Genomic DNA, 20,914 nt, shown 5'->3' on the forward strand with positions numbered 1-20,914 from the left:
TCTAGGTTGGTCATAACTTTCCTTCCAAGGAGTAAGCGTCTTTTAATTTCATGGCTGCAGTCACCATCTGCAGTGATTTTGAAGCCCCCAAAAATAAAGTCTGACACTGTTTCCCCATCTACTTCCCATGAAGTGATGGGACCGGATGCCATGATCTTCGTTTTCTGAATGTTGAGCTTTAAGCCAACTTTTTCACTCTCCACTTTCACCTTCATCTAGAGGCTTTTTAGTTCCTCTTTGCTTTCTGCCATAAGGGTGGTGTCATATCTGAGGTTATTGATATTTCTCCCGGAAATCTTGATTCCAGCTTGTATTTCTTCCAGTCCAGCGCTTCTCATGATGTACTCTGCATATAAGTTAAATAAACAGGGTGACAAATATACAGCCTTGACATACTCCTTTTCCTATTTGGAACCAGTCTGTTGTTTAATGTCCAGTTCTAATTGTTGCTTCCTGACCTGCATACAAATTTCTCAAGAGGCAGATCAGGTGGTCTGGTATTCCCATGTCTTTCAGAATTTTCCACAGTTTATTGTGATCCACACGGTCAAAGGCTTTGGCATCGTCAATAAAGCAGAAATAGATGCTTTTCTGGAACTCTCTTGCTTTTTCCATGATCCAGCAGATGTTGGCAATTTGATCTCTGGTTCCTCTGCCTTTTCTAAAACCAGCTTGAACATCAGGAAGTTCACAGTTCACATATTGCTGAAGCCTGGCTTGGAGAATTTTGAGCATTACTTTACTAGTGTGTGAGATGAGTGCAATTGTGCAGTAGTTTGCGCATTCTTTGGCACTGCCTTTCTTTGGGATTGGAATGAACACTGACCTTTTCCAGTCCTGTGGCCACTGCTGAGTTTTCCAAATTTGCTGGCATATTGAGTGCAGCACTTTCACAGTATCATCTTTCAGGATTTGAAATAGCTCAACTGGAATTCCATCACCTCCACTAGCTTTGTTCGTAGTGATGCTTTCTAAGGCCCACTTGACTTCACATTCCAGGATGTCTGGCTCTAGGTCAGTGATCACACCATTGTGATTATCTGGGTCGCGAAGATCTTTTTTGTACAGTTCTTCTGTGTATTCTTGCCATCCCTTCCTAATATCTTCTGCTTCTGTTGGTCCATACCATTTCTGTCCTTTATCAAGCCCATCTTTGCATGAAATGTTCCTTTGGTGTCTCTGATTTTCTTAAAGAGACCTCTAGTCTTTCCCATTCTGTTGTTTTCCTCTATTTCTTTGTATTGATCGCTGAAGAAGGCTTTCTTATCTCTTCTTGTTATTCTTTGGAACTCTGCATTCAGATGTTTATATCTTTCCTTTTCTCCTTTGCTTTTCGCTTCTCTTCTTTTCACAGCTATTTGTAAGACCTCCCCAGACAGCCATTTTGCTTTTTTGCATTTCTTTTCCATGGGGATGGTCTTGATCCCTGTCTCCTGTACAATGTCAGGAACCTCATTCCATAGTTCATCAGGCACTCTATCTATCAGATTTAGGCCTTTAAATCTATTTCTCATTTCCACTGTATAATCAATTATAAGGGATTTGATTTAGGTCATGCCTGAATGGTCTAGTGGTTTTCCCTACTTTCTTCAATTTAAGTCTGAATTTGGTAATAAGGAGTTCATGGTCTGAGCCACAGTCAGCTCCTGGTCTTGTTTTTGCTGACTGTATAGAGCTTCTCCATCTTTGGCTGCAAAAAATGTAATCAATCTGATTTCGGTGTTGACCATCTGGTGATGTCCATGTATAGAGTCTTCTCTTGTGTTGTTGGAAGAGGGTGTTTCTTATGACCAGTGCATTTTCTTGGCAAAACTCTATTAGTCTTTGCCCTGCTTCATTCCATAGTGAAATACAAAGTACAGGTTATTGACAGTCTAGTTAAGATTTCTGAAGTTTAGTTAAGATCTAAGATATTAGGTCACAAGAGATTAACTTATCACATTACTACAAGCTAAACAAAAGATATCATCCTGAGATAGGAAACAATGTGCCTCTGGGCCAGACACCTGGTGTTTGTCAAGTGGAGTAAAACTGAGCTTTTGTTCTCACCCAGAAGCTCCGAAGACAAAGCTAGTGGCAAAAGCTGAGCTCTGCTAAAGCAAAGAGATAAAGTACCCGCTCTTGAGGTCAAGGAAGACTTCCCTGTTTGCACGTGTGCAGGAAGGCTTCTTGGGGGTTGAAAAGGGAGGGGAACCCACCCCCTAAGTGTGGACATGCACCCATAGGCCTCTGCGGTGGGATCCACCTTAGAGAAAAGGTGCTCACACATCTTGGGGAGGGTCCATGGACCAGTCAGGGGTGAAGAAAGAAACAATAATTGGCCAAAGGTAAACAAAGTCCCAGAGAGACTGTTTTATAAGTGATTTACATCACCTCTGTACTGAGCTCCTCCTCACTCAGGATGCTCCAGCTCCTCTCCAGGTGTGTCTCTCTGCCTAGCATCTGACATATTGCCCTCCTCACTAGAGAGGATGCCCATACCCTTTTTCTCTGTGTGTGTATCTCTGCCCTGGTTCTGAGTTTGATAAACAAACTGTTTTCCTGTATGCTTTCCCACACATTGTGCTATGTCTCTAATAATAAACTTTGTACCTGTTATTACAGTTTTTCTCTCCTTGAAACATTCTTGCTTTCAAATAGGGGCAAAAGCCAGGGCCACTATGCTTCTGTCTCTAGCTTCTGGTGGCCTAGTGGCTAGGACTCTTGGTTTTCATCCAGGTTACCGGAGTTTAATTACCAGGAAGGGAACCCCACCCTTCAGGACCGCTCACGTCTCTTCAGGCTCTCCCTCTGAGATCAATCCTAGCTTCAAACTGCTTCTTCTCCAGGTATTTCCTGTCTCCATTAAATGGGGTCAATACTTTTTAAAGTTACGTTAGACTTGTGCCTCCTAGTTATTACTTAAAGAGATGCAAAATGAAGAATGGTATATCTACTTATGCCAACTCATGGCTTCACACTTCTATAATCATTTGTTGAAAAGATTTCAAGACCCGAACAATCACAATTATGACTTGGCAAAGAAGCTAACTCAATGCAGTAGAGTTCAATTATGTTTCATATTCAACTCCTTGTGAGATGAATAATTCGATTATATTTTAAAGCTTATTGATATTTAAGCAAATCTGTTATAAAGAGCATTCAGAAAACTAAAGCTATGCTTAGACTATATTATTAATCTTTATTTAGAAGTTGTTAAAAAACAATGCAATACTTTTCCCAGAGGTGAAATCAGAGTGATGACTCAGGTTCATCTGTAGTAACCATTTCCTGGATTATTAATTTCATAACACACATTTTTGACACAAAACAGAGGTCATTTTCATCATTTACCATAAATGCTTTGTTGATCTAGATTTAGAACAGCCAAAAACTCTTTGACTGATCCACCATACAGTATTTCCTTCCAATGTTGGTATAAATATTCATATTTTAGTTACAATAATATTTGTAGGTGACAGCAATATAAAATAGATCTACCATTGTGAATAGCACACAAGACTACTCAGAATTATAAAAAGACAAACTGAAAATATCCATAGTCTCATATTTAAATCTTTAAAGGCAGTTATAAATATCCACAGAAAATACCAGAAGAAATCAATTTTGCCAGACATATAGAGTGATACATGGAATAGGCAGATGATGCCCCTTTATTTAATTTAGTTCCCCAATTTTGAAATGCAGAGTTCAAATTTTAATTAATAATTAATTTAAGGATTTTTGTTTCTCAAAAGTTATTCATGGATATGACCTATTTTCCCTTTAAATAATAAAATTATTAAGATACTTGAAACAATGAAAAATCTGTGGATTATTAATATTATATGGTGACAAGGATTTGATATACATGACTATTAATTTTAATTCTTACTTTCCATTAGGTGCCAGAGAAAAGACAGCACTCTCTTTCCCTCTTCATGTAGTGACTGGGCAACTAACATAACATATTTCATTGGCTTTTCCAGTATATTTCCAGCAGCCCAGTTAACATGACTCAAAACTACTGGGAAAGACAGATGGAGAAAATGTGCTCTCCCTAAATATTTTTTACTATTATTTAAGAGAATCCACCGGCAATGCAGGAGAGGGCTTTGATTCTTGGGTTGGGAAGATCCCCTGGAGAAAAGAAACGGCAACCCACTCCAGTATTCTCTGCCTGGGAAATCCCATGGAGAGGGGAGCCTGGCAGGCTATAGCCCATGGGATCACAAAGAGTCAGACATGACTGAGCAGTTAAACAACAAAAGCTTAACATTATTTAAGCTTAGTGCCTTTGTATTAAGAGGTCCATTCTTTACAATCATGGACATGAAAAATGGTTACCTTTTGTTCTTCATATGCATCTTTCAAACAAACATAGTTTGTTACTGCTCTCATTGCTATTGGTAATTTTCCAATTGCCTTCAGATCAATAGGCTTTTTATGAGCAGATATGATGAGCGTGTTCATCCACCAGTAGGTTGCTTTTGACAATAAATTCACGAACGGTTGGAGAAACCTCACACCCAGATCCTGGAGGTCTTCAGGGGGCTTTACTTTCTGCGGATTCACGAAGAATACATATCTCTGTGATAAGAAAAATTTCAGAGTAACAATTAACCTGATTCTTTTCCCACACATTAAAAATAAATTTTTAACCTTTTTTACATTTTCATTTAATGAAACTAATCTTTACATTTTCATACTTCTTTCCATCCTTTTCTGAAATATTCTTCTGAGAAAAAAATTCCCTTTTATTGTGACTAGATTCTAGTTAACTTCCAGAATTTCATATTTAATTACACTTAGATGAATGTTAAAAAATCAATTATTTCTTTAAAAGAGTTATCACTAAAAGTCAGTCTTTCATGATATCCTTTCCTGATATTTCATGATATTTAGTCAACTAAATGAAGATTTTTACACTGTGCAGATTGCTTAAATATTTAATGTTTTATCAACAGCATTGTTGAGTCATTCTCTATTAATTTGTGGTCTGGCTGATGTTTGCTGTTTCCACTATCCATGGCAACATGTATCTTGCTATTCATAGCAAATTCAGAGTGCTCTGACAGAAAATGAACATTGAAAAACAGGTCACTGGTATGTCACACAATGTAACAGGTAGTGTTATGTGGCTGGAAGTACAACAGATTTGTAATCACAGAAGGGTATGAGATTTGATCATGTTACTTTGTTTATAAAGCTAGAGTTCTGTCTACAGAAGTTTCTTCATCAATGAAGTGAAGAAAGTGGATTAAGTTATCTTCTTATCAGCTTGACATTTCTGAGAATACACTGGTTTGATTGAGCCAGGTTTGCTTTGGACCAATTACAAGTGGTAGAATTTCCTGATGAAAACAGTTTAATCTATAATATGGACTAAGCATAATTGTTTGGCACATCCTAGGCACTCAATCAATATTTGCAAGTGAATCAATAGATTCCAGGGTTATATTGAGATTTCTGGAAAATTAATGGTCTGAACTTAGTAATTGCTCAACTTTATATTTGTACACATAAACGATATATCATTGTATAGGCTCTTGAATACTAATGATGCCAAGCTGGCCATGATCTCTAATATTTGCTTCTGAACTCCAGTAACTAAACAAAAATTATTAGATACCCACTCTGACCCGAATGACATTGATCTCCACAGCCATCAAGAGTCCATTCAAAATGACCATTATGCCTGTGATGCAGAAACGCAGGTCTGATATTCCCCAACCAGACTGCCAATATTTGACCAGCTTTATGGTTTTTGTGATAAAGGCCATTACCCAATACAGGAATAAGGCTGGAAAATTAAACAGAAAAAGAAAAGATACAACCCGTTACTGCTATTTTTAAAGATTTTACTGAAATCTCAATATAAATACAATACTTTTTAATAACAAAGACAATTTAAGATATTCTATTTTCAGATAATTTTGTTTGAATTAATCCAGATATAAACAAAGGCTGCAATCCCAACAGATGTGATATCTTCATCGTTGCCAAACCTTATTAGCTAGAAGGAAGTCACAGGTCCACTCACACTCAAGGAGAGAGGATTATATAGTATGAACACCAGGCAGAGATAATGGAAGGGGTATTTTCACACACTGAGATGTCTAGACATCTCCAAACATTTGGAAACTAAACAATACATTTCTAAGTAACCATATGTTAAAAAAGAAATTACTGGGGAAGTTAGAAAACATTTTAACTAAATTATAATGAAAATACTGCAGATTAAAAATTTAGGAATTGTAACTTAAACAATACTGAGATGAAAATTTATGGCTTTAGATATTTATTTTAGGAAAAATAAAAGATCCAAAATCAAAGACCTAAAGTTTCCACCTTAAAAAGGTAGGGAAAGAACAAGGAACAAAATGAAAAAATGAGAGATAATAGTAAAAAATAGCAATAAAACAGAAAAAGAATAATTGAGAAAATAAACCAGTAAGGTTGACTTTTTTAAAAGATCAAGAAAATTGATAAGTCCCCAGCTAGACTGATCAAGAAAACAACACAAATGACCAATATTAAGAATAAAGGAAAAGTTATCCCTGTATCTCCTATGTACTTAAAATGGATAATCAGGGAGTATCTTGAACAACTTTATGACAATAAATCAAAAAGAATTTAGATGAAACAGAAATTTTCTCAAAAACTGTAATTATCAAAACTGACATAAACAGAAACAGATACTCTGAAGAGTCTATTATAAAGAAATAAATTTATAGTTTAAAATCCCCTCCTTAGTTAAAACTCCAGGCCCAGATAACTTCACTGATGAATTTTACTGGATTTTTAAGAATTAAAATTAATCTCACACAATGCCCTTCATTAAACAGAAATAGCGAGTATTTTCCAATTCATTTATGTATCCCAACATATAAAAACCTGGCAAAACTATTTTGAGAAAAAAAAAACAAAACCCAACCAATATCCCTCATGATCGATGTAAAAACCCTAACATATAAACTCTAGCAACATATAGCATGGGTAACAAACCATGACCATGTGTGGCTTACTTAGCCCAGTATGCATGGTTACTTAACCATTTGAAAAATCAATCAGTGAACGTCAGCAGAAGCACCTTAACAGCAATATAACAGTTACAACTGATGCAGAAAAAAAGTCTGTCAGTAAAATACGAGCTACTCACGATTTTTAAAAAAAGAAACCTCTGAGAAAGCAAAGCTTTGCATAGCAGCAAACTTACGCACTTGATAAAGTCTTATATAAAAAGTCTATATCAATTCTGTAATTAAGTACAAAAGATTACTTTTCCTCTAAAATCAGGAGCTAGATAAGGATTTCCTCTCACCACGTTTATCCTGCATTTTACTAGAGATTCTCCCTAGTGCAATACAGCAAGAAAAATAAAAAAGAAAGCATAAAGTTTGAAAAGAAACAAATATAACTGCCTCTGTTTTCAGACGGCATGTTTGTTTATATAGAAAATCCCAAAAAACTTACAGAGAAATAAGTTAAAGTAATTTTAATTATTTTTTAATTGAATTTCCAAGGTAGCAAGATGCAAAGTCAATATACAAACCCAACTGCATTTATACAATGGCAGAACAATTGGAAAATAAAATTTTTAATACAACAAAAAACCTAGTAATAATTCTTAGCAAGACATAAAAGACCTTTACATTAAAATTTAAAAAATATTGCTATAAGAAATGAAAGATCTATAACAGTAGATAATAAACTGCAAGACTCAACATTTTTAAGATGTCATTTCGTCCCCCAAATTGTTCTGTTCATTCAGTGCAATCCCTATCAAAACCCCACCAGGAATTTTTTTTTTTTCAGTAGAAACTGATAACCTGATTCTAACCTGCACATGGTAATGAAAAAGAATTAAACTATCCAAAGTAGTCTTGGGAGAAAAACAAAGAAAACAAGCTATATAGTCATAATACATGACTTCAAGACCTCCAAAGTTATAGTAATCAAGACAGAATAGTGATGACATAAAAGTCCATGAATGGATTAAAGGAATGGAAAATATAAAGGCAAGAAATAGATTATATTTAAACAGGCACTTGCTTTAATCTTTTAGAAAGGTCCCAAAGCAATCCAATGAGAAATGGAAAGTCTAGTGTGCAAATGGTGCTCAAACACATAGATGTACATTTGGAAAAAAAGTAACATGACACCTTATATACCATCCACACAAATAACTTCAAATGGGTCACGGTCCTAAAAATAAAAACTGAAACTATAAAGAGTCTTAAAAAAAAACAAGAATATACGTGGGAAGTATATTTTGAGGGAAGGCAAAGATTTCTTAAGAGACAGCAGTAATTTTACATGAAAAGATGATAAATTATACCACATTAAAATTAAAATCTTCTGCTCATCAAAAGACCCTATTAAGTAAATGAGCTTGCAAGCCACAGACCGGGAGGGAAATATTCTTAAAACATGAGTCTAATGACATACTAGTGTCTAGTATATACAAAATACTGCTACAACTCCATAATCAAAGTGCAATGCCATAAAAAGTGGCAGGAGATATGAACAGGCACTTCACAAAGACAACAAATGGCCAATAAACTCATCAAAACTGCTCAAGATCATTAGTCAGCAGGGAAATGCAGATTAAAACCACAATGTGTTATCCGTAAACACCAGCATGGCTAAATTAGAAAATCAAGATCTTCAAATGGATGTGAAACCACTGGAATTCCCATATGCTGTTAGTGTGTGTAAAATAAACCACTGAGAAACGATCTAGTAGTTTCTCACAAATATAAACATTCATGTCCTTACCCTTTGACCTGGCAATTCCACTCCTAGGTATTTACCCAAGAGAAATAAAACATAATTCACACACAAACACAAACAAAAAAACCCCTTGCACATGAATGTTTATAGCAGTTTGGTTTTTTTTTCATGATAGTCAAAATCTGGAGACAGTCCAGGAGACTATTAACAAGAGAATGGAAAAACTGTAGTATATTTATGGAATATTTGTGGTATATAACAGAATATAATCCAAAAATCACAAGAACAAAATACAACTGAAACTGTTATGGATGAGCCTCCAAAAATTCTGCTGAGAGAAAGCAGTCTTAGAAGAGTTTACATTGCATGATTCAATCTACGTGAAGTTCTGCAACAGGCAAATCTAATCTACAGTGAGAAAAAAATCAGATTAGATGTTCCGACATAGAGATGAAAAAAGGACTGATTAGTAAGGAGCACAAGAAAATTTTCAAGGATGATGGCAACACTTTAGATCATTACAGAGTTATACAGGTGTGTGCATTTAGTAGATTAAGATTTCTGTACTTTGGTATGTAAATTTTATCTCACAAAAAGAACTGCAAATATTTAACTTTAGCTAATAATGTGCATGCTGAAATAATCAGGAAGTGATGAATATCAATTCCTGCAACATACTTTAAAATGCATCAAAAAATTGGGATGAATTGACAGATGAATAGAGGAAAGCAGATACTTGATAAAATAAATAGAAGAAAATAATAGAAGAATTTAGGTGGTAGGAAAATGAGTATTCATATCATTCTTTCAATTTTCTATATGTTTGGTAATGTTTATAATGTAATGTTGGGACAAAATTACTAGTTATGTGTTCTAAAAATGTGTGACTCTTCTAGATCCAAATATTCCTCCCTCATGCGAAGAGTTGACTCATTGGAAAAGACTCTGATGCTGGGAGGGATTGGGGGCAGAAGGAGAAGGGGACAACAGAGGATGAGATAGATGGCTGGATGGCATCACCAACTTAATGGACATGAGTTTGAGTGAACTCCGGGAGTTGGTGATGGACAGGGAGGCCTGGCGTGCTGTGATTCATGGGGTTGCAAAGAATCGGACATGACTGAGTGACTGAACTGAACCAAAAGTAAGGAAAAAGTTAGATAAGCTTTTAATTCTATAAGTCCTTTCAGAAATATGATCAGTTTGTGCCCTCTGGCTTATATCTACATAAAAATTTAGAGCAGGATTCTGACTGCATTTCTCTTAAAATATTATTAAAATGCACATCTCCTTTCTAATCACATCTTATAACTCTTATATCCTCATCAGGTTTTCAGAAACATTCTCTAGAGTATCGAATTCTCAATGCCACATTTATTTTTGCTGTTGCCTTTCTGGTCTAATTAAAATAAATAAATTTAATTAAAAAAAAAAGATTTCTCTGATAATGTTTGCCTACCATGTTGAACCAAACAGCTTTCTATTAAGATAATTAGGATTTGGACAAGCCTTTTAAAGTAATATTTAATTCTGACAACTTGTCTTTGTTTGATTACCTTTACCAAATCATATAACGTGATGCAACACAGAATTAAATAAACAGCACTTATCACTTATTCACTTCAAATTTTGATGCCTGCTGGATATGCAAATAAAATAATATTTGCATGGTTTAATTATTGCTTTTCCTAATTGTAGTAGTCGATGTCATTTTCATCAAATAGCAATCAAACCAAATCCATAAACCTTAGAAAACAAAACATTCACACAAACACATACGATCTTGCCTATTTAGAGGACACAGAGGCCCCTGCAGCCCATGCATAATCTATGTTCTGTAATCTTCATCTCAGCTTTCTGTATGAAAGTGTCCATTAAGGAATGCAAGGATGGATCAGAGTATTATATTTATAACTATTTGGGATTAGTTCAATCATTTCAGCATAAAGCAGAATATAAAATTGGGAAAACTTTAGACAGTCTCTGATTTCCACAGGACAAGAAGGCAAGAGAGGCTTAGAAAAAATAATGCTAAACAGGATGCGAGGTGAGGGGCTGTGCTCTGGGGCAGCTGTTGCTCAGACAGTATTGTTGTTAGCATACAATGGAGCACACTCTGCTGCAAAGAGCCTCCCCGTGCCCCTATATCTGTCTCGACAGAAATCCCAAGAAGAGTGTGACATGCCCACAGTATCCAGGTCTTTGGAAATGCCTCAAGACTCCCAAGCCAGAGTCAGAAATACACAGAAATAGCTCAGGTGACTTGCTCATTAGATGTCCTGAGGGGATGGAGTTTTCACAGCCTAGAGCAATAAACAACTGACTACATCTCCACATTGAATGGGAGACTAACAAGAATAAATTATTATGGTTTTCCCATGCCTTCCAGTCCAACCAGTGCTGAGAGAATTTATTCTGAGGAAAAAGAAAACCAAATAGTTCTTTGGGAAAAAATAACAACAGCACTTGATCATACTCACCTAAAAGTAACTTAGGAAAATTTGATGTTTCAATATTATGATAATATACTATGGATGTGGTGGTAGCAACAAATCCCATCACCGCAGGCATGAAGAGGTGGAGATGCCTCGACTCCCGCCGTCTACAGAGAGTGGTACAGTGTCAGTGTCTACAGCTGAAGGTTCCAGACAGTTTCTCATTGCTGCTTCCAGTTTTTTCATTAAAATGCTCCCTTACCAATATTTAAAATGCAGAATGAGGTATTTTATATACAGAATGCTAAGAGAACAAATAAGGGAGACTACCTTGAGTGCTCAATCACTAAGTCGTGTCTAACTCTTTGTGGCCCCATGGACTGTAGCCCGCCAGGCTCCTCTGTCCGTGGGATTTCCCAAGCAAAAATACTGGAATGGTTTGCCATTTCCTTCTCCAAGGGATCTACCTGACTTAGGGATCGAACCCATGCCTCCTGCATTGGAAGGCAGATTTTTTACCAATGAGCCACCAGGGAAGCCCAAGGAAATATAATTCTGCTGAAAGGGTTTATCCTAACATGGAGGGTTGGATAAATACAGCTAAACAAAACATTACAATGCTTACAACAAAAGCAAATAGATAACTATTCCTATCTTGAAGGGCAGAACTGCTGAAATAATTTAACCTAAAGCGAGTAAAAACAATAAACTGCATATGAACTCTACTGTATGTGAAAGAACATTTATTCTTGTGATAGTTTTCCCAAACGTTATGGTCTTCAATGGGTTTCCCTTGTGGCTCAGCTGGTAAAGAATCCTCTTGCAATGTGGGAGACCTGGGTTCAATCCCTGGGTTGGGAAGATCCCCTGGAGAAGGGAAAGGCTACCCACTCCAATATTCTGGCCTAGAGAATTCTAAGGGCTGTATTAGTCTATGGGGTCGCAAAGAGTCGAACACGACTGACCGACTTTCACTCACTCATTCATGGTCTTCAATGATTTCTCCACATTCATTAATTCATTCAACACATGTATATGTTTGTTGGTCCAGACACCGCATTAGATTGTGGGATACAACAATGAACAAGATAAGATACAGTGTCTGTGGTCACAAAGTCTAGAGTCCACTGAGAAGAACAACTGGAAACAAGAAATTATAACATAGGTGAAGGGACTGGGAATTCATGTAGAACTAGTGCCTGAGACAGAGAAAGCCCTGAAAGAAGTGACTTCTAAACTGAGACCTTAAGAATGAGGAACTGCTACTCAGAGGAAGGATAGGAAGACTGTTCCAAGTAGAGAGTCTAGACATGTTCAAGAGTTGTGGTTGCTGTTGTGTAGTTGCTCAGTTGTGTCAGACTCTTTTGCAACCACGGGGACTGTAGCCCACCAGACTCCTCTGTCCATGGGATTCTCCAGACAAGAATACTGGAGTGGGGTTGCCATTTCCTCCTCCACTGGATCTTCCCGACCCAGGGATCGAACCCACATCTCCTACATTGGTAGGCAGATTCTTCACCACTGAGCCACCTGGGAAGCCCATACATTCAAGGGTACTTTAAGCAATTCAGTGTGACTGCAAGGACATGACACTTCCTTCTGAGGGCAACAAAGAGCTTCAGTTAGATCAGAAATATGCCAGGACAATGTGCAGATAGCCCTCAATTCCATTTGTATTAAAAATGCCATACAGCTAAACATTTACATTTTCTCAAATGATTTAAATGTATTAGTACACAGATGATATCAAGAAGAAAGTAAGTAGTCTGCGAATGCGGGAAAGAGAAACAATTTAGGAAGGTCATATCAGAAGAGGTATAGCTGACAATGGAAACTGAAATATAAAAAGGAAGCCACTCATCCGGAAACTTGTGCAAGAGCACTTAATAAGCAGGGTATAGAATGGGCAAAGTTCCAAGAAGTTTAATGTCCCTTAAATAGAAAGTTTGAGTTTGGATATATTATGAAAGGCTTCATGTGCTGTGGTAAGGAGCTGAAATCTAGTCTTGCAGAAAACACAAATACTTTAACAAGGAAGTGGTACCATCAGATTAGGGTTTTAGAAACAGATCAATCTGGTAGTAGTAGTATGGATAATGGAGTTGGCAGGTAATGTGTGTCTGAGGTGAGAGGAGAGACACAAAGGAAGGACCGTAGTTAGGAAACTACGGGGAGAGGCCTGATGAGGGATGATGAAAGCCCAAGTTAAGCTCTGGCAGCAGTAACATGGAGGAAATAATCCCTTCGGAAAATGTCAACATGGACAGGACTTTTAACAGTGAGTATGAGTGTGATGGTGATGGCAATGGGGAGAACAATCCCCAGGGTGCTTGAGAAGATGATGGTACAACCAAATAAGATTTTGAGAGGAAAAGCCCATTGGAGAGAGGAAGCTAATATGTTTCAACAGGAATGTGTGGATTGTGAAGGTTTCTAATAAATCTGCAAAAGAAGCTGTCTAACAGGCAAGTGTATGCAGAGATTTGGAGTCATGAATACTGACAAGATAATGAAAATGTGATAATATTACGATCATGTAAGAGTTGGCTTACAAAACACCAACTACCTCCCAGAAATAGTTCAAATAATCAAAGAGAAAAAATAGGAAATAAATATTTCATCAGTAAAAAATTTTAAATGCTTCTAATACTCTTTAATTATTAAAGAAAAGATAGAATTAAAAAAAAATATTTAGAAAATTTTAAAATAAGCAGATTACCTGTGAAGGCCTATATAATGCAGTTTAAAACCATACCCAGAAGAAAGTTTGTAATCTTAAACAAATTCAATAAGAAATTATTATAATAAATAAATTAAGTAGTCAATTCAAGTTATCTTGAAAAAGAATAACAATCATCAGTAAGGAAGGCAGTAATGAAGGATTAATAAAGACAGCAGAAGCTACAGTAAGGTTTATGTTTATAGTATTTTTTTTTTTAGTGATTTTTAACCATACTAGCACAGAGTCGGACACGACTGAAGTGACTTAGCAGCAGCAGCAGCAGTACTTTTTATTAAGATTCCTTTCATAGTGTTACTGCTCTCCTTACAAAGTAGTATAGGTTTTGAATGGTGCCCCAAACTCAATTCTTTCCTTTAACCTCTCCTATTTTTTGTAGAAGGGAATGGCAATCCAGTCCAGTGTTCTTGCCTGGAAAATCCCATGGACAGAGGAGTCTGGCGGGCCACAGTCTACGGGGTTGCAGGGAGTCGGACACAACTGAATGACTAATACTACACTACACTACACTACTATTTTTAGAGAATAATTTGCAGACTTCGGTATTCTGGTATAAATAATCAAATGGTAGATATATAGTATTGAAGCATATATATCCCATTATGGTAGAAAATCTTTAGTCAGGAAAGTTCAAGAGAAAACCAAAAACTATATATCACAGAAAACAATTTCAAAAAAGAGAAAATGATGGAAAATAAAAACCTAAATGAAAACACAGTAATAGTGATTTTAATGCACGCTTTTATCATTTGAAGAATAGTAAAAAATAATCAACACAAGGACTTGAATAATCCAATCAGTAAATTCTTAATGCTTATTAATTATATTAATTAACCAAATATTTGACTATCTTGAAAAATGCTAATAAATTCCCAAAGGCATTCATTTAACGAATGACATGCTTTAGTAATAAACTAATCAAATTATACTGAAGAGCAAACTAAAAATGATTCTTAGGCCTAGAAGGGTTTCTTCACTGGAATCACAAATTATTTAGACAGAAGTAAAAAAAGAGAACATTTCTTATGAAAACCTGTGTAAAACAGGATGTATTTCTGTAAAAAGAAAAATCAATAGCTTTAATATTTGTATTACTATTAATTTAAAAAATCCAATATTCAATTAGGAAAGTCTTTGCATTATTTCACTTATAGTGAAACTACAGTGCACATCTGTGGTATTTTAAGTAAAAAATAGTTCATAAAGTTTTGTTTAAAAAAAAAAAGAAAGAAGGAAAGAAGGAAGGCATAATCAGCAGGGTCTTAATATAACAAGTGTGTTAAAGAGGAAAAGATACCCATGAAAGTGTCATTAATATTCTTTGGCATTCTTGTAGAAGCAGCTTCCATACAAGGACAAGGTAAGAGAGAAACCAAACTAAATCTTCCAGTTATTCAGAAATACTGGAAGATGTCTTTGTTTTTTTCTTCCCCCCTGGTCTTGCCTTATAGCTTGCAGGGTTCTTAGTTCCCTGACCAGGGATCGAACCCATGTCCCTGGCATTGGAATGAGAAGTCTTAACCACTGGACCACCAAAAAAGTCCCTGAAAGATGTCTTTTTAGGAGTTCTGGATGAAAAGGGCAAGGATCAGAGTCTGTAGCTAAAGAATGGGAGAGGCTACACAAGATCAAGAGCGTATTTCTGCTTGTTTTAAGCATGGGTCTCTTGCATCACTACTGCTATGAAACAGGTTTCCCCCATAAGTATATGTCCTCATTATTATCTCAGCCTCTGTCCTAAAGTCTCTGAACCTACACATCAACCATGAGGCTGGAAAGGAGGAGCCATCTCTCCCTACTTGATGTCAACTTTTTAGGACTCATGGGACTTCTACTATCTTCCACTTTATACAAACACATAACAACATGGAGGGTCAGCCCATATGGTAAGGGAATTAAAAAATGAAGACTAAAACTGGTTATGCTAATACAACATACGGAGAAGGCAATGGCACCCCACTCCAGTACTCTTGCCTGGAAAATCCCATGGACGGAGGAGCCTGGTGGGCTGCAGTCCATGGGGTCGCGAAGAGTCAGACACGACTGAACGACTTCACTTTCACTTTTCACTTTCATGCATTGGAGAAGGAAATGGCAACCCACTCCAGTGTTCTTGCCTGGAGAATCCCAGGGACAGCAGAGCCTGGTGGGCTGCCGTCTATGGGGTCGCACAGAGTCGGACACGACTGAAGCGACTTAGCAGCAGCAGCAGCAGCAGCAGCAATACAACATAGCATAAATATGCCAAAGAGTTGTAAGCAATTCTCAATAAAATAATGGCTGATAAGCTTCTAAATGCTTGGAGAGGAGACTTAGGGTCTTTAATTTTCCTTTTAATCAGAAACTAAGATGTGCACATAAATGCAAAGAACTATCATAAAACATTACAAAATAGATGGCTCCATGACAAAAGTCTCTAAGTTTCACTCCTTGTTTATTGCAACAGAAAAACATAAACAGATGTCAGGGGAGGTTCTTATTAGATAAGAAGAAAATGAGTTTTGAAGCTTTCATTTCATAGACTTTAAAGATTTTTTCCTATCAATTCTTCAATGAAAGATACACCATTTAGCATAATTTCATAATCGAAGTTTCCCTATTACTTGTGTTTATTTTCTATTATTATGTAATAAAAATATTATCATGCATTATGTTCAGCTTTATAAATAGAATTCATTACATTCTAACTGCTTAATATAAACTTCTTCTATAAGAAAGACAAAATTCCTTTAAAAATAGGGGTTTTATAGCAAATCATGATTTTGAAATAATTATGTACTCTGCCTCAATTTGTAGTCATATCCTCATTGATTCTCAGACTCTTTTAATGCCTGCCTCATCTATCTCTGCAGTTTTACAAAATAAATAGAAATATCTGAGAACTGGTTATATATTTATACATAAATATATTAAACTTGGATGACAAGGAAATCAAAACAGTCAATCCTAAAGAAAATCAACCTTGAACATTTATTGGAAGGACTGATGCTGAAGCTGAAGCTCTAATACTTTGGCCACCTGATGCAAAGAGGCAACTCATTGGAAAAGACCCTGATGCTCTTAAAGATTAAGGGCAGGAAGAGAAAGGGCGACAGAGGATGAGAAGGTTAGATAACATCACCAACTCATTGGATGTGATTCTGAGAGATAATGAAGGACAGGGGAGCCTGGCATGCTGCAGTCCATGGGATTGCAAGGAGTAGGACATGACTTAGCGACTGAACAACAACAACAAATATGCCAGTTAGAGCTGTATGTTAATACAGACAATTGTTCTTATCATTTATATTTGTTTTGAAACATAAGATAATCATTGAGGTGTTTAAATGGAGAAAACTTTCTGCCAGCGCTATGCAGATAAAGAAACAGAAAGCACAGCAATGAGCACAAACCCCAGAGATCTGAACTTGTGTTAGCAGAGAAAGGATACAGTACAGAAAACACAGGACAATAGGCATGTGTATCGTATAAAATTGGTGACTGCTGTGGCGCCTGATAAGTTATAACCAAAAAGTTAAGGCTGACTTGGTACGCTCTTAGCTACTATCCATATCAACATTTCCACTAGAACAGCATAATCCCATTAACTAAATGGAGTCACTTACGAATCTGAAACAATGCCTTCCGCTATTTCACAAACATGCACGAACAGGAGGGCAAATGTAAGGATCCATCTCAGGTTGTGTCCAGGAAAATGAAGCCATGTGTTGTGATGAATCTGTACCTTCGAGCTTTGACTCCCCCACCCTGAATAAAGGAGGAAAAGGTAAAGAAATAAAGAATTAATTATAATCATGAAAATAATTTACATTGTGATATGCTTTGCAGATCGGGGAGAGGAGGTCCTAAAACCTTATTCCTTTCTAGGGTAGCAACATAAATCCTTCTCTATTTTCATTATGTTAAAAAAAAAAAAGGAATAATTTCAAAGCATTTTTCCAAGCTTCCCTAAGCTAACACATCAACTTTGCTGTCTAGCTCAGGAATAACAAACTCTGGGTGACAACCTGGTTATTTCATGCTCATCACAATTCTTATTGACAGATCTCATTCATTCAAAAGAAAAATAAATTAATGATGATGTTAATAAAAGCAATTCAAAGTCTCAAATCTTTCAAAAGATGGGATCTGTGGGAGGCCTAACCAAAAAAATAAAATGGTCACACTCGGTGACAAGATATAGGGCCCACTGGCTGTGTCAACTCTTACTCACATGCATGTCATGGAATAAAGATGATAACCCATGACTCAGCCAGCACCGTTCAATAGTGCTACTGATATTTTCTGAAAGAAAGCTAAAGCTTTGTTCATTGATGAGATTTTTAAGGAGGCTCAAGAACATTACCGGTTCACCCTTAGCTCTTCATTGAAGAAAAAAATTAAGTTACCAGATTATATGTTAGAAAATGTTGATGGTTTCCCCTCAAAAACAGCGCAATGCCAACTCATGTATGGCGTGCTAAGACAAGACCCTACTTCTGTCTCTTGTCACCGCTGTTTTTGTTTTGTTTTCTCTCTCAATTTTTCAACTATAGAGAAGTCCCGTAAACTTCAAGAATGAATGGGGTTGGGAGGGATATGAGTGGTAAAAGTACTGAAGGAAGAAATTTCTGTTTCTGGACAAAACGGACCCCTGAAGCATTCTTTGAAAAGAATACTGATTCATCTCTAAATTGTTCCCAAAAGAACTTCATTATTTGAAAATTAGTTACATTTAACATATTTTACTATAATTTATGCTATTAAACTCTTCCAGGCAGGCTCTGGCTTTCTTTGCATCACTATAATTTTCCTTATACCTGATACTTCTTTGAGATTTATTTGTGATTTCTCACTAACCCAAATAGCCAAGATTATGAATAGTCTGCATTTTTAGCCATTTCTCTTTGACAATGTTAATTTTAATTCCACTTGATTTGAATACCCTTTTTGAAGAATGCCAGCTTCTGTGTTCCATGGCAGAGATGCAAACAACACTGCCAGAACGATTGCTCTCAATAAGTTAACTGGATGTCAAAAAGGAATTATTAACCATAGAAATACAACAAAAAAGAATGTTCTACTTTGGTAAGTAGGTTACTTACCAATGAACAATATTGGGAAAGTGATAAACAGCAGGAAGACATGAGGAACCAGGTTAAGGGCATCCACAAAGCAGGGATTTTGTAACACACCATCATAGATATTATAGGAAGAAATGTTATTACCGCAGAATGAAAGGCTCATTTCTTCTTATATAGTTCACTCTAAAAGGGAGAGAAAGGAAGAAAAACCTCTTACTACAAAATTCTCCTTCATTAAATTATAGCCTTGGTGGTGGTGGTTTAGTTGCTAAGTCATGTCCGACTCTTGTGACCCCGTGGACTGTGGCCCACCAGGCTCCTCTGTCCATGGATTTTCCAGGCAAGAAGAGTGGAATGGGTTGCCATTTCCTTCTTCAGGGGATCTTCTGGACCAAGGAATCAAACCCGGGCAGACTCCTGCATTGCAGGCAGATTCTTTACCAACTGAGCTATGAGGCATATAGCCTTAAAGAGGTATTATTTCATAAAATTAACCCCCTTTATCTTTGTAGCTGAAGAAATAGGAAATCTTTGTGGTCAAAGTTATTTGAGAATTACTTAGAAAGGCCTTATACATCCTATAAGGTCCACTTGTCAATAGTTTTTTTCCTGATTAAAATATTCCATTTTAATTTGGAAAATACATTATAATTGATATCTACCAATAGTGCTACCTCCAAGGAGTGTTTGTCTAAATAAATTATCAAAAACCAAAAATGGCTGTTTATACAGAAAAAGGAGGGGAAGATGAAACTGACTGAAAAGTCAAAATGCTGTAATATCAAATCCTTTCCCATGGTCATTCATTGAAAATGCTTTCACAAACAACTTCAGCTGAACACAATTTACTGCAGCATTTCATTCACTGCAGGAAACAGTAATACCAAGAGAGCAATGTGGAGTCCACCAGCATACAGCCTTTCTCTGAACAACAGTAAAATCAAGTGTTAAAGACCAATTAAATATAATTCAAGTCACAAGAAAATGAAACTACACAGGTCCCAGAATCAGACAATATTTTTACATGAAATGCACTCTACTCAGATTTTGAAACAAAGGATGCCTTTTTATTGGAGAGCTGTATTCCATCAGAGGAGACGTGGACAAGCTGGGAGAAGAAACAGAGGACAAGATTACACACGGTCATCTTAGCCATTGTGGGACACGGAGCTTCTACTCTGGCTTCTACTCGGAATGCAATGGAGCCACTGAGAGGGTGGAGATGAGAGGAGTGACAAGCTCTGACTTACATTTTAAATGAATTCTTACTACCGTGAAATGCCACCAAGAGTTTTAGTGTTCGGAAAACTTCCTATAATGCCTACCATTTATTTGTTGTTGTGGAGTCGCTCGGTCGACTCTGACTCTGCGACCCCATGGACTGCAGCAGACCGTGGACTGAGCGGTCCCTCTCATGGGCTGCAGCACTATTTACTTAGAACCTACTACATTCTGCGAGCTTTGCATATACCATGTAAGCCCTCAGAACCATGAAGCAATATCTGTGGAGCTCATCGAATTTTACAGATGATGATATGGCTGGAATCCACACCCACATGTGTCTGACTATAAACCATGTTCATTCCACTCCATCATATAGCTCCCGACTTATATTTTTTAAAGAAACTTCTTATCTATTCATATTAAAATAAGTAGTATTTTATGATTTCAACCTCCCTGGACTTTGTTTCTTTTCCATATTTATGCCACCCTGGATTCTGAATTAGATTATTCAAGGTTGGCAACGATTTGGATAGCTAAAGTGGTACCTCTTCTCTTCCCTTTCATTCATAATTGATTTAGCGATGGTCACGAATCATATAGTTTCCTAGAAAGAAACAAAGTGTGTTATACAGAAAAGATAGGCAGCAGAGGCAAACTATTGGAGAAACCAAATTTTAAACAAAATTTTTATAAAACATATGAATAGAAGAACTAGTTAGAAAGTCTGTGTGTTGACA

General features: G+C 36.6%; 1 protein-coding gene across 6 annotated transcripts in view; it reads right to left on the reverse strand.

Annotated features, from left to right (window-relative positions):
• Positions 1-20,914, reverse strand: part of ABCC9 (ATP-binding cassette, sub-family C (CFTR/MRP), member 9) — a 157,386-nt gene that overhangs the window by 133,118 nt on the left and 3,354 nt on the right. For 5 of the 6 annotated variants that reach the window (XM_010855951.1, XM_010855952.1, XM_010855947.1 and 2 more), the window contains exons 3-7: positions 18,975-19,136; positions 17,496-17,637; positions 11,196-11,317; positions 5,616-5,782; positions 4,327-4,569 (exon numbers count right to left, since the gene is read on the reverse strand). In XM_010855951.1, the coding sequence (XP_010854253.1) occupies positions 4,327-4,569; positions 5,616-5,782; positions 11,196-11,317; positions 17,496-17,637; positions 18,975-19,116 (816 nt within the window). In that variant the 5' untranslated portion in view covers positions 19,117-19,136. Of the gene's footprint in view, positions 1-4,326; positions 4,570-5,615; positions 5,783-11,195; positions 11,318-17,495; positions 17,638-18,974; positions 19,137-20,914 lie in introns of those variants that run through there. The other variant, XM_010855953.1, reaches the window with a different exon arrangement.

Source organism: Bison bison, unplaced genomic scaffold (assembly GCF_000754665.1).
Source record: "Bison bison bison isolate TAMUID 2011002044 unplaced genomic scaffold, Bison_UMD1.0 scf7180017864370, whole genome shotgun sequence".
Taxonomy (NCBI): Eukaryota; Metazoa; Chordata; class Mammalia; order Artiodactyla; family Bovidae; genus Bison; species Bison bison.